This window comes from Myotis yumanensis, unplaced genomic scaffold (genome assembly GCF_028538775.1).
Source record: "Myotis yumanensis isolate MYYU_CA2020_CCGP unplaced genomic scaffold, mMyoYum1.0.hap1 SCAF_11, whole genome shotgun sequence".
In the NCBI taxonomy this organism is placed as follows: Eukaryota; Metazoa; Chordata; class Mammalia; order Chiroptera; family Vespertilionidae; genus Myotis; species Myotis yumanensis.
Window position 1 is genome coordinate 21,295,463 of NW_027223762.1, and position 14,235 is coordinate 21,309,697.

Consider the following 14,235-nt stretch of genomic DNA (forward strand, 5'->3'; position numbering starts at 1 on the left):
AGCAAATTTTCCTGGGTCTGAATCCGAACTCCACCTTTTAATAGTTGTGTAACTTTGGACAAATTATTTAAATCTTCATATCTCAATTTCCTCATTTATGAAATGATGATTGTAATAGTAAATAGCTCATAGAATTATGGAGATTAAACTAATTAATACATGTGATATACTTAGAATAGTATATGGCACTAGAGAAATATTCAGATCATTTGCTGCTACAACTATTATCACTGTTGTTATATCCTTATTTTTATGGTATGAGAAGAAAATACCTGCTCAAGATTCTTTGAGGGCATGTCTAAATGTAGTAGCTATTTTTTATTAGATATTTATCCATCTCTATTACTTTTTAAAGACAGTAAACAGTTTTGTGTTGTAGTGGTATTCATTGGCATCCACCTATATACCAGTGAGTCCTATCTTGTGTTTTTCCCCTTGTTTTTGCAGCCTCTACAACCCCATGTCAGAGTGTGGGATTCAGTTAGTCTATCCACACTGCAGATTATTGGACTTGGAACTTTTGAGCGTGGAGTAGGATGCCTGGATTTTTCAAAAGCTGTAAGTAATAATTTTTAAAGGAGTAAACAAGCGGTACAAAGAAGCCAAAAAGAAGTTAAGCTCATTTTTGTGTCTGTGTGTTCATAGAAAGTGATAACTCTGAATTGAAATATGGGATATTAGCTATAGCCAGCATTTTAACCTAAATACTAAAGTACTTTGGTTTAGCTAGGATCCAGAATATTACACTTAGTTATATTTAATTTTTTTCTGTCCTAAAATAAAATTCCTGTGTAGTATTGGGAAATGTTAGAGGAATACATGGTTGGCATAGTAAAAGTAAAACAAGCAGTAAGTTGTGCTTTTGTTTAGCTTGGATAACAGAGCTCTATTTTATTTCGAAAGTTCACAGACCTGAAACTTGCACAAATTGTTAGATACTGAATTTTAAACTCATGTTGTCATTAAACTCCCACGTATCTCCCCCTCCCCAACTGGCCTCTAGTTTCAAAATGTTGATTATGCACAAATACTGTCTTTTCTTAATGTCATGTTGGAGCAAAAGACAGAACTTTGTATTCACTAATATCATGAATTATCATGGCTCTGAATTAATGACAACATGAGTTTAAAATTCAGTATCTAACAATCTTACCTTAGCCTTGAAACTTTATTCTGAGGGGAAATAAAACAGGATGTTACTAATTTAAACAATCTCTTCACTCTTAAATTATATGTAATTGTTCATTTCAACTTTCATATTAATTTAAATGTAGGAGAGCTACATTTTAGGCTCCATCATTTTTTTGTTTTGTTTTACAGAGAGAGAGAAAAACATCGATGGGTTGCCTCTCTTACTCGCCTCGGCTAGGAATCAAACCCACAACCTAGATACGTGCCCTGACCAGGAATTGAACCTGCGACCTTTTGGTGTATGGGATGACGCTCTAACCAGCTGAGCCACACTAACTAGGGCAGGATCCATAATTTTTAGTCTCAAATATAAATATCCCTCCATGTTTTATTGGGTCCCATTCATACTTTAGAATATATTAATGTATTCATATAATCTCTTCAGTTCCTAGGTATCAGCAGCTATATTCTGGATTATGGGAGTTTTGTGCGACATGAAGAGGAAGGGACATTTTTAGAACAAAAAGATAAATTTGGGTGGATATGGGAATTTTGCTACCTTGAAAGCACTGAGTGTCAAGGGTCAAATGAGTCAGGAATTGGGAGAAAGGCCTTTAGAAAAGTAGATAAAAGGACAGGACAGAAAGGAAATACTTTTGCTACCTTTTTCCCCCACTAAAATTTCTGTAGCAGAAACTCTTTTCATCTTGTTGATATTGTTAAGATATTAAGACTATCTTGGATTGCCTCCTACTCTAACTTTTCCTGGTTTAGATAATCATTCTGGTACAGGTTAAAAGGAAGATAAAGAGAAGAGAATAAACTCTGACCTTTCTCAGTACCTCTCCTCTTCATCACAGTATTTCTTTGTTCCATAGACATTTAAAGTATATGCTGCAAATGCTAGTAGAGAAAAAAAAATTTTTTAACATATTTTTATTGACTTCAGAGAGGCAGGAAAGAGGGAGAGATAAAAACATCAATGATGAGAGTGAATCATTGACTGGCTGCCTCCTGCACACCCCCTACTGGGGACTGAGTCCGAAACCTGGGCATGAACCCTGACTGGGAATCGAACTGTGACCTTCTGGTTCATAGGTCAACACTCAATCTCTGAGCCATACCAGCTGGGCGAAAAAATAATTTCTTAATGTCCACAGTTCTTTTTTCTTAAACTGGGAGACTTAAATTATGTGAATGAAAATCACGTTGGAAAAATAAATAGAAAGGAATTTAATTATGCTTTTATTTATTTTGTTTATATTAATGTATATCATGGAAAGTTGAAATTGGCAAACTTTAAAACAGGCCATTAATTTTAGCTTATTTCATCTACAAAAACTTAGGAACAAAGTTATAAAATGATATACATTTCATGTCTACCTCAAGGGACTATAATTTATTTTTTATTTTTATTTTATATATTTTTATTGATTTCAGAGAGGAAGGGAGAGGGAGAGAGATAGAAACATCAGTGATGGGAAAGAATCATTGATCTTGATCGGCTGCCTCCTGCACGCCCCCTACTGCAGGATCGAGCCTGCAGCCCAGGCATGTACCCTTGAACAGAATTGAACCTGGGACCCTTCAGTTCGCAAGCCGACGCTCTATCCACTGAGCCAAACTGGCTAGGGACTATACTTTAAATACAAGAAGGCAAGAGGGGACTAGGGGACAATCCTCAAAATGAATTATTTGCTATCTCTGAATAAAAGTGGCTAGATGGCAAGTAAAAATCAACTTAGGGAAAAAAATTAAAACTGAAAAATATTTTTTAAAAGAATCTTTTATATTTCTGAAGAAAATCAGTTTTAGTAGTATATTCATTATATTTCAAGGAATCATACATTTAAAGGATTTTGGATTATCTTAATGTTGACTGTTTTAATAATATGGTACTTGTTCCTAGAAAGTCAGCCTTATCTGAAAAACTTTAAATGCCTATAATTGACTTTTCTTTAGGATTCAGGTGTTCACTTATGTGTTATTGATGACTCCAATGAGCATATGCTTACTGTGTGGGATTGGCAGAAAAAGTCAAAAGGAGCAGAAATAAAGGTAAGTCCAAAAAAGTTTCAGTTGTTATCTTTTAGAATACATTATTTGTTTTGCAGATCCTTGGAAGTATATTGCATATCCTTAATGTGCAAGAGCACACTAACTGGCGCAGATTATCAGCTTTATTAAGTTGTGATTTTATGCTAGTAAGAATACCATTCTTATGGTATCTTAAGATAAAATATTCAAGCACCTTCAACCAATGTTAGTGATATTTCAAACACATTATGCTACTGAAATGACTAAGTAGATGGATGTTTAATCTCAAAATTAAGACAGTACTCTACTTGGCTACTGCTGCCTTTTTTTTTTTTTTAGATTTTTTTGATATTTTGAGAGCAAGGCAGAGAGAGAAAGAAACATTGATGTGAGAGCAAAACATCGATGGCTGTCTCCTCTATGCCCCTTTCCAGGGATTAAACCTGAAACCCGTACATGTGCTCTGACCAGGAATTGAGCTGGCAACCTTTCAGTGCATGGGATGACACCCAACCAACTGAGCCATACCGTCTAAGGCGACTACTGCTGCTTTTTAAACAAAATCTATTATTTCATTTAAGCTTTAAAAATTTTATTTTATTTTTTTTTTTTTTTTATTTTTTTATTATTTTTTTTAAATTAAATCTTTATTGTTCAGATTATTACAATTGTTCCTCTTTTTTCCCCCCATAACTCCCCTCCTTCCAGCTCCCACCCCACCCTCCACCCTCACTCCCCACCCACTGTGTTCATCCATAGGTGCATGATTTTTGTCCAGTCACTTCCCGCATCTCCCACACCCCTTTTCCCCCCAAGAATAGTCAGTCTATTCCCTTTCTATGTCCCTGATTCTATTATAATCACCAGTTCATTCTGTACATCAGGTTATTTATTCACTTGATTCTTAGATTCATTTGTTGATAGATGCATGTTTGTTGTTCATAATTTGTATCTTTACCTTTTTCTTCTTCTTCCTCTTCTTAAAGGATACCTTTCAGCATTTCATATAATACTGGTTTGGTGGTGATGAACTCCTTTAGCTTTTCCTTATCTGTGAAGCTCTTTATCTGACCTTCAATTCTGAATGATAGCTTTGCTGGATAAAGTAATCTTGGTTGTAGGTTCTTGGTATTCAGCACTTTGAATATTTCTTGCCATTCCCTTCTGGCCTGCAAAGTTTCTGTTGAGAAATCAGCTGACAGTCGTATGGGTATTCCCTTGTAGGTAATTGAGCCTCTTTCTCTTGCTGCTTTTAAGATTTTCTCTTTGTCTTTTGCTCTTGGCATTTTAATGATGATGTGTCTTGGTGTGGTCCTCTTTGGATTCCTTTTGTTTGGGGTTCTCTGCGCTTCTTGGACCTGTAAGTCCATTTCTTTCTCCAGGTGGGGGAAGTTTTCTGCCATTATTTCTTGAAATAGGTTTTCAATATCTTGCTGTCTCTCATCTTCTGGCACTCCAATAATTCTGATATTAGACCGCTTAAAGCTGTCCCAGAGGCTCCTTACACTATCTTCACACTTTCGGATTCTTTTTTCATTTTGCTTTTCCAATTGGGTGTTTTTTGTCGAATCTTTGGTTTGATTATTGTGCTCCTCTGGTCTGCTATTGGGTATAATATTCTTTATTTCAGTCCGTGTATGCTTACTTTCTAATTTCTTTATCGTAGCATCGAGGGTCTCATTAGTTTTCGTGAGGTTCTGCACAAATTTATGGCAAGCCCTCAAAATTGCGATTCTTAGCTCCATATCCTCCATTTCTGTCATGTTTTTTTGTCTCCGCATCTTTTATGCTTTCTTGGTGCACCCCCTTGTGGTCTCTGTGCGCAGTCTTGTTCTAGCCAAGCCTTAATTGTTGTAGTTAACACTAGAGGGGTTTGACCACCAGGCCGACTGGCTATAGGAATCAGCTGTATGGAAAACGTCTGCCTTCTGGGGAGGCGCCAATCCAGCCTTTGCCTGAGGCGATCGGCAAAAGGCTGTGCGCAGGGTTTGGGCGGGGCGGGATCAACAGTGCGGGCGGAGGGAGCAGTTATGGCCACGCTCAGTCCCGTTCCCAGAGGCTCTGCCTCTCAGAACCCCGGCAGCCGCTGCAAACTTCGGAGAGAAAGCTGCCCTCAGGTTCCAACTGATGCCGGATAATCCCGCTTCTCCCGTTTGAGTCTGGGTCCCCAGAGACTTGCCCGGATCCGGAGCCCAGAGTCTGAGACTCACTCCCGACAGAAAACGACAACCGCGCCCTCAGCCACCAGCCCGCTTTGCGCGCGCACCTCGGTACCTTTGTATTTTCCACACTGCGCCGCCTCTGAGCCTCGACCTGCTGTTCTCTTTCCTTCTAGTTGTAGAGTCTCTCTTCAGCCAGCCTTCCTGTGGTTCTGGGTGATGTCGGTTCAGTCTTTTAGTTGTATTTTTGAAATGGTTGTTTGCGGCAGCGGTCTCCGGTGTTTACCTACGCCGCCATCTTGGTCTCCTCTCTAGACTCAGGACTCTTTTACTCTCAATGATTATTAAGGACTCCAAAGAGCTTTTGTTTACGTAAGTTTTATCTGTGATAATTCTCATATTAAAAATTAAAACTGACCCCCTGGCTGGTGTGGCTAAGTTGGTTGTGCATCATCCCATGCACTGAAAGGTCACTGGTTCCATTCCTGGTCAGGGCACATGCCCAGGATTTGGTCTCTATCACCTGTTCGGGTGTTTATGAGAGGCAGCCAATTAATGTTTCTCTCTCTTTCTCTCCCTTCCTCTCTCTCTAAAAAGCAATTTTAAGCCCTACCCAGTTTGGCTCAATGGATAGAGCATCTTCCTGCAGACTGAAGGGTTCTGGGTTGGATTCCGGTCAAGGGCACAAGGGCATGATATCTTTCTCTGTCTCTCCCCCTCCCTTCCAGTCTCTAAGCTTTAAAAATTTTAAAGGAAAAATTCAATCGTAGGAGTATGGGTGACATAACTGAAAAGCATATGTAATGATATGCATTGTTATAATCTTCTATATATATAAAAGGCTAAGTGACCGACCATACGTCCGACCGACTGGCCAGTACATATGATGCGCACTGGCACTCTCTCTCTCTATATATATATATAAAAGCCAAGCGACCTGAACGACCAGTCGCCATGATGTGCACTGCGGCCAGCCAACCTGCCCAATGGGGGCAGGGCCAGCCGCCCAACCTCCCACGTATCTCCCCCTCCCCAACTGGCCTTTAGTTTAAAAATGTTGACTCAGGCATGCGCGATACATATAAAGCTCTGAAGTATTAACAGGATCTGTGGAAGGAGAGGTGGTTCTGATTCCAAGAATTGATTTGTCCCCATCTGACACTGGCCTCCCATTTAAATTAATTTGAAGACAGTTTCCCGTGATGCCAGCATTTGTGATGACTATTAATAAATCACAAGGACAAACTCTAGATGGAGTAGGAATATTCCTACCCGAACCCGTTTTTGGACATGGTCAATTATATGTTGTTTTCTCTCGAGTTCGAAGAGTGTGTGATGTTAAAGTTGTAAATACTTTATCACAAGGAAATTAGTCAAGCACTCTGAAAGTGCTTTTTCCTCCTAATGTGGTATACGGGGAGATATCAGAATAAGTTTAATCAATTTATCAGTCATTGTTTTTATCAACGTTGTTTTTATATCATGTTTTTATATCATATTTTTTGTTATGTTGTGACTGTTTATTACTCTATATATTATTTTCATATACATTTTACTAATTTTTTTCATCTCTGACACTTCTATTATAGCAGTGGTTCTCAACCTTCCTAATGCCACGATCCTTTAATACAGTTCATGTTGTGACCCCCAATTTCATTATTACAAATTGAACATAATTAAAGCATAGTGATTAATCACAAAAACAATATGTAATTATATATGTGTTTTCCGATGGTCTTAGGCGACCCCTGCGAAAGGATCGTTCAACCCCCAAAGGGGTTGAGACCCACAGGTTGAGAACCACTGTATTATAGAGAAAGGGCAAATAGCGATAATAAAATATGTCTTCTAATTAATTTCCTTTCAATGTGCGTGAATCCGTTCACCAGGCCACTCGTGTTACATAAAATGCAGCATCCTAATATATATAAAAAGCCAGGTGCCATCACGACTGGACGGACAACCAAACAGCAGGCTAGGGAGCTGAGGGAATGGGAGCTGTGGGCCCTTGGCCGCCCGTAGTGCAGCGGCGGGAGGAGGGAGCTGTGGGACCAAAGGACCAAAGGACGGTCCGGCTCTCGGTGTGGCGGGGTGGGGCCATGGAGTCTGAGTAGCCTCGTGGGGCGGGCGGGGGCTGTGAGCATGGAGCTTCCCGGGGTGGCTGAGGCGGAGCATCCCTGGGGAGCAGGGCGGGGGCTGTGAGTATGGAGCTTCTCAGGGCGGTGAGGCGAAGGAGTGTTGCAGCGGTGGCTGAGGCCGAGGAGCCTCGCGGAGTGGGGACTGTGAGCGTGGAGCTTCGCAGGGCTGCTTTGGGAGAAGAGCATCGCAGGGCGTGGGCAGCAGTGAGGCCAAGGAGCCTTGCAGGGTGGGGGCTGTGAGCGTGGAGGTTTATGGGGCAGGGGCCACAGAAGTGGAGGAGCAATGCTGGGCGGTGGACACGGCCCTGATTGCAGCTAGGCCTAGGGATCCTAACCGCGCACCATGGTATTTTATAATTGGTATAGAATAGTGTTGGTCCTTAGTGTGGATCGGTTGTAACTTGTAAAAGAGGAATGTAAGGTTAGCATTACAACAGCATTCACATGGGTCAGAAATGGCCTCCTCCTGACCGGCTTTCAGAAGGATTCAAAGTGACAGGATGACTAAAAAAAAGCCTATGACATGTTTGCTGTACTCTTAAATAACATCACATTCCTCTTCAATCGCACGCCCGCACTCTGTCTCGGCAGTTTTGTTCTGTATAAGCTTCAAGCTTTCCGCTTGTTGGTGGAAAAGAGGTTATGTTTTCAAATAGCATAAGTTAATCTTTTGAAAGAAATAAGAGTAGCTTTGATTGTACTTAAAAAGAGTATAAGAAACCTCAAACTTTAAAAAATATAAATGAAGATACAGATAGTCTTTCAGCCATCAGGGTAATTTAACATTGAAACATAGGGAAGTTATACCAAAGTGCAGTATGTGAATTTTGATCCTTTGTAGTAAAGGTTAGCAGATCTCCTTTCTAGGACTTTAAATGTTGTTGTTATTCAGAATTACATCTTATGTCCTCCATTGACAGCATACAGCTGCCATAGCCTTAGTTACTATCTGTTCTGTTCTCCATCATTTACCTGTAGCCCAGATCACTCACAGATTTAAACTTATATTTCTTGTTGCTTGCCAGGCATCTTTAATTGAATATCCTAACCCACAAGTCATAATGAACAGAACCAAATCTGTACTAATCATCTTCCTTAACTCCCAACCAGTTTCACCTTTCAGTGATTAACACCACATTCCACTTACTTGCCAAAGATAGGTATGACTCCTTTTCCCTTGTTTCTCATGCCCAATCAGTCTTGGGGTTTTTTGTTGTTGTTTTTTTGTTTGTTTTAAATATATTTTTATAGATTTCAGAGAGAGGAAAGGAGAGGGAGAGATAGAAACATCAATGATGAGAGAGAATCCATTGATTGGCTGCCTCCTGCACGCCCCCTAATGGTGATCTAGCCCACAACCTGGGCATATGCCCTTGAACAGAATTGAACCTGGGACCCCTCAGTCCACAGGCCAATGCTCTATGCACTGAGCCAAACCAGCTAGGGCGGGTCTCGGGTTTGATTTCAGTTAAGGGCACGTACCTTGGTTGAAGGCTCGAAACCCAACCCTGATCAGGGTGCGTGCAGGAGGCAACCAATTGATGTGTCTCTCTCACATCGATGATGTTTCTCTCTCTGTCTGTTCCCCTCCCTTCCACTCTCTAAAAATTAATGGAAAAATATCCTCATGTGAGGATTAACAACAACTGAAAGAAAAGAAGTTAGGAAGGCAGGCAGAGATCTTGGTCAGAATAAAGATTTAAAAATAAATTAATTAATTAAAATAAAATAAAAGGCAACATCATCCTGGAAGAAAGATGACGAATTTTTTCGTTGTTAATTAACATATTATCTTTAAAATATACTTTGACTTACTAATTCCAACCATTGTGGAAACTATATAACAAAAAAGGGTACTGTCCTTTTCCCTCATAGGGGGAGAAAGCATTCAGATTAGATTGTTTGAGTTTTATTCATGTGCCTGTACAAGCTGTAGTGTCCAACTGTTGGTAGTAGAAATGTAAAATTGACGGTAAAATTGAAGCCATGGGGGAAATTTTTGTTAATTAGCTCAGTTGTTTTCAAGTGTCATTTTATTAGTATAAGAATGTAAAAGGTATTTTATTTAACTCAGTTTGTTTACAAGATTACCATGTTTATCATATTGGTTTGCAGTGAAGAAATGCTTCCATGCACATAAAGTTCTTTGCTAAGTTAAAAAACACACCTTAGTGATCACCCTGTAGGTGAGCACCAGCTACCAACAAACAGCTGCACATGCATATAGATTTCACCTCACCATTAAGTTTGAGTAGCTGCTTTTATCATAAAACATCAATTTAGTAAGAACTCAGTTATGACTTATTGAACATATTGAAATGTAGTGTTTTTAAGACATCCTCAGTTCAATAATTTCAGTGAAAAAACTACTTGTAATTCCTTTGGACACTCGTGCCTATTCCTTTTTTCTTCTAGTTGTTTTAAACTTCTATCTTTTCTAAGTTTTCTTTTTGGGGAAATGGCATAAAAGCTCTTGGGGTTTTTTGTTTCTCATTTCTGTATGACTCAGTAGTGACCATTCTATATGCTTTTAGCCTAAGGGTGAATCTGTAAATCAGTAATAAATTTTCTTAAATGAATGAGTGGTCAGTAATAATAGTACACTCAACACCAAGACGGTCAGATACTAAGACAAGATCACGCTACTCTTACTCTGAACCCAGCAAATACTGCCCCCAATTAACCCAACATATGCCTTAAAGAGAACACATTCAGCTCAAATAGTACACGTCCTGTAGATGTTCCACGCCCCACGGACACCTGTGTTTCACACCAGGTTTTATGTCTTATTTGCAAGAATAGAAATTATAATAAAAAAGAAAATAAAATAAAAAATAATAATAGTACAGAGAAAGATAAGACTTTTTAAAAATCAAAATGGCAGTATCTTGAAGACAAATGTATATTGTTCTTATATTTGATAGTTTTAGTGTACTTTTCCCTAAATGTGTAAGAAACTAAAATAATCTAAAACTAATTCATTTAAATGTCTTTCTAATGCAGTTATCTATATATATAAAGATCCAGGGGCCGTCACATCCAAAACAACCGAAAAGGCTGAGTGGGGCGACCAGGCTGACGGGGGTTAGTGAGGGACGACCAAATGACTGAACAGCATGTTGTGTGGGGCGACCAGGCCGGCAGGGGGTTAGTGAGGGACGACCAAATGACCGAATAGCAGGCTGCGTGGGGCGACCAGGCCAGTAGGGGCAGTTGGGGGCGACCAGCTGGCAAAGAGGGGCAGTTGGGGGTGACCAGGCTGGCGGGGGGGGGGGGGCAGTAAGGGGTGACCAGGCCAGCGGGGGTGGGGCAGTAAGGGGCAACCAGGCTGGCGGGCGGGGGGGGGGGGGTGGGGTGGCAGTTAGGGGCGACCAGGCCGGCAGAGGGGGCAGTAAGGAGCAATCATGCTGGTGGGGGGGCAGTTGGGGTGATCAGGTTGGCAGGCAGAGGTGGTTAGGGGTCCTGGATTGGAAAGGGTGCAGGCTGGGCTGAGGGGTCCCTCCTCCCCCGCATGAATTTCGTGCACCGGGCCTCTAGTTATATATAAATAATATAAAAAATGATATAATAATATGAAGACATCAAATTTAAATCATTATTATAAAAATTTATTGTTACAAATGTTCAAGAAAATAGATCCTAAAATTTTTTTCCTGTCTTTATCCATAGCTGTAATTGGTATTTGATGGAGATAAGAGTATACATTCATCTAAAGCTTTATTTCTCTTTCCACAGACAACAAATGAAGTTGTTTTGGCTGTGGAGTTCCATCCAACAGATGCAAATACCATAATAACATGTGGTAAATCTCATATTTTTTTCTGGACCTGGAGTGGCAATTCACTAACAAGAAAACAGGGAATTTTTGGGGTAAGGACCAGAATATTATAAATTTCATTATAAAACTTTAATATTTAATTGTTGAGTGAGCATGGAGTCATCATGCCAAAGGGAAAACTGAAAATTCTCTCTTTTTTTTTTGTAGAAATATGAAAAACCTAAATTTGTGCAGTGTTTAGCATTTTTGGGGAATGGAGATGTTCTTACTGGAGACTCAGGTGGAGTTATACTTATATGGAGCAAAACTACTGTAGAACCCACACCTGGGAAAGGGCCAAAAGGTACAGTATTCTCATATTGTCACTCCTTTTTAATTTGCACATATTGCTATTGCACTTTCATCTTTACCCAGACCAGGAAAGGCTGCAGTGAAACAGTAGGAGAACCACTACCATTCCTTATGTTTTAAGGTTCTTCATAATCTTTTTAAAATTAAAATATTTACTAATTATTAAGCATATGTAACCTATATTTGATCCTCCTGAACATTTCCTTCTAGGAGGTTAATCTATAATAATAAAAGCATAATATGCTACTTAGACCAGACGTCCTTCCAGGCATCCTTCCAGTTGACCTTCTGAACGAAGCCGAGGCTGCGGGGAAGCCTGGGTCCTGGGTGCCAGAGGGAAGCCGGTGCCGGCAGCCAGAGGAAGGAAGGCTACTGTTGCACGAATTCCGTGCATCGGGCCTCTAGCTAAGAAATAATTAGAGAGGTGATATAGATATGTTAATTTAAACAGTGTAAAATTAAGAGAGAGATCATCTGATCTGCTGAGTTTTTTGAAGACTTCACAGAAGAAGTGTTATTTAAGGTTAAGCCATAATGAGTGCGCAAGACTACAAAAGGTGTGGAACTTTGATCTCTGTTGTGACCTGGGTTCACACATTTATTTCACTCCATACATGAAATCCTTCCCAGCCACACCTACAGAATTGTAACCCCAAATATAAAGGAAGAAACAAAATTCTCAGCAAGTTTGCCTGTAACAGTCATGTAAGCAGAGAACAATATAGACCATTTCATGTGCCTGGCAGTTTACAAGATTAGACTTCCCATTTCCTGTGTTTGCATGTGTAGATTTTCTTTGCACAAGTATTTCAGACAAAAACCAAAATAAAGCCATAGCCAGTTTGGCTCAGTGGATAGAGCGTCGGCCTGCAGACTGAAGGGTCCCAGGTTCGATTCCGGTCAAGGGCATGTACCTTGGTTGCAAGCACATATCCAGTGAGGAGTGTGCAGGAGGCAGCCGATCAAAGTTTCTCTGTCATCAATGTTTCAAACTCTCTATCTCTCTCCCTTCCTCTCTGTAAAACAAAAAAACAAAAACAACAAACTAAAAACAACCTCTGAACCTTTCCCTGCCTCTCCCACCTCAACATGCATTAAGCTAATGAAGAGTGGATACATTTACACCCAAACTCTGTTCAGTGCCAGAGGATAACCTGTCAGTAAGTCACAGTTTTGATATACAATGCTGTTCTGGGCATTTCAGATACGAACACATGTGCCCAGGAAAAGGAAAGAGAAAAAGCGGGAAAGGTAGGACTGTTTCAAAACACACACATTCCACATGTAAGTGAGATCATATATAGCATTTGTATTTCTCTGTCCTATTTCATTTAACATCATGTTCCCAGGACTTTATATTGTTACAAATGGTAGAATTTCCTTCTTTTTTATTCCATTGTGTGTGTATGTATTTATGTGTGTAATATTTGTGTGTATATACATATACACTACATTTTCTTTATTCATTTCTCTGTCATTGGACACTTAGGTTGTTTCAGTATTTTTTCTTTCTTACGGGGTATGAAATAGTTCAATTTTTCTTATATGAAGTAATTCATAATTTTTAACTGGGGGAGGGGAAGTTGATTGTATCCCCACCACCATTAAAATGTTCATAGTTCTTAAATCTAAGTTCCTTTTAGGAACTAAGTAACAAACCACCATTTTTTGGTTTGTTTGTTAATCCTCACCCGAGATTGATTTTTAGAGGGAATGGAATGGAGGGAGAGAGAGAGAGAGGAGAGAGAAGAAAGAGAGAAATCGATATGAGAGAGACACATCAATTGGTTACCTCCCGAATGCGCCCCAACCGGGGCTGGGGATTGAAACCGCAACCCAGGTATGTGCCCTTGACCGAGAATAGAACCCACAACCCTTTGGTGTGTAGGCCAAGGCAGCACACCACCATTTTACCTGCTCCAAATAATTAATATGGGCCCATTTGTCCATTTGCTAAGAATATAACATAAATTTTAAAGTCTCTGACATTTGATTCTATAGTTAAACAGGCACGGGAAGCCCTCCAAACATCTTTATTTGGCAGTCAAGGTAAACTTGCTTTTTATGAAAGCTTTGTTCTGTAAGAGATTAGAGAAACTAGGGGATTTGCAGTTAAGCTTGGATAGATGTGGCAGTGATTACACCTGGAGGTACAATAGGTTTTTAAATTCAAGGATAATTATTTTTCTTGGCTAGTATTTCAAACATTATTTGGCTTGAATTGGAATGTCAAATATAGGCTCAATGAAGCATTTGTTCTTCAGTTTTATTTTCTATTTTGTAACATTCCATCATTCTAGGAATACTTTATATGTTTGACAAGGTTTTGTCATGTTTGAAGGTATGGAACACTGAATTAAAAATAGAAAAACTAGCCCTAGCTGGTTTGGCACAGTGGATAGAGCGTCACCCTGCAGACTGAAGGGTCCCAGGTTTGATTCCAGTCAAGGGCACATGCCCGGGTTGCAGGCTTGATCCCAGTGGTGGGGGGCATGCAGGAAGCAGCCGATCAATTTTTCTCTCTCATTGATGTTTCTGACTCTCTCTCCCTCTCCCTTCTTCTCTACTCAACACTCAACACTCAAATAACTTTCATTTTTATACATTCTGATGGAGATCTATGAATCTCCACACCTGCTTT

At 39.9% G+C, this 14,235-nt stretch overlaps 1 protein-coding gene across 2 annotated transcripts in view; it reads left to right on the plus strand.

Annotated features, from left to right (window-relative positions):
- The window catches only part of EML4 (EMAP like 4), a 163,158-nt gene that overhangs the window by 114,548 nt on the left and 34,375 nt on the right, over positions 1-14,235 (plus strand). For both annotated transcript variants that reach the window (XM_070429100.1, XM_070429099.1), the window contains 4 exons: positions 448-558; positions 3,094-3,189; positions 11,201-11,335; positions 11,451-11,586. In XM_070429100.1, the coding sequence (XP_070285201.1) occupies positions 448-558; positions 3,094-3,189; positions 11,201-11,335; positions 11,451-11,586 (478 nt within the window). The remainder of the gene's footprint in view (positions 1-447; positions 559-3,093; positions 3,190-11,200; positions 11,336-11,450; positions 11,587-14,235) is intronic.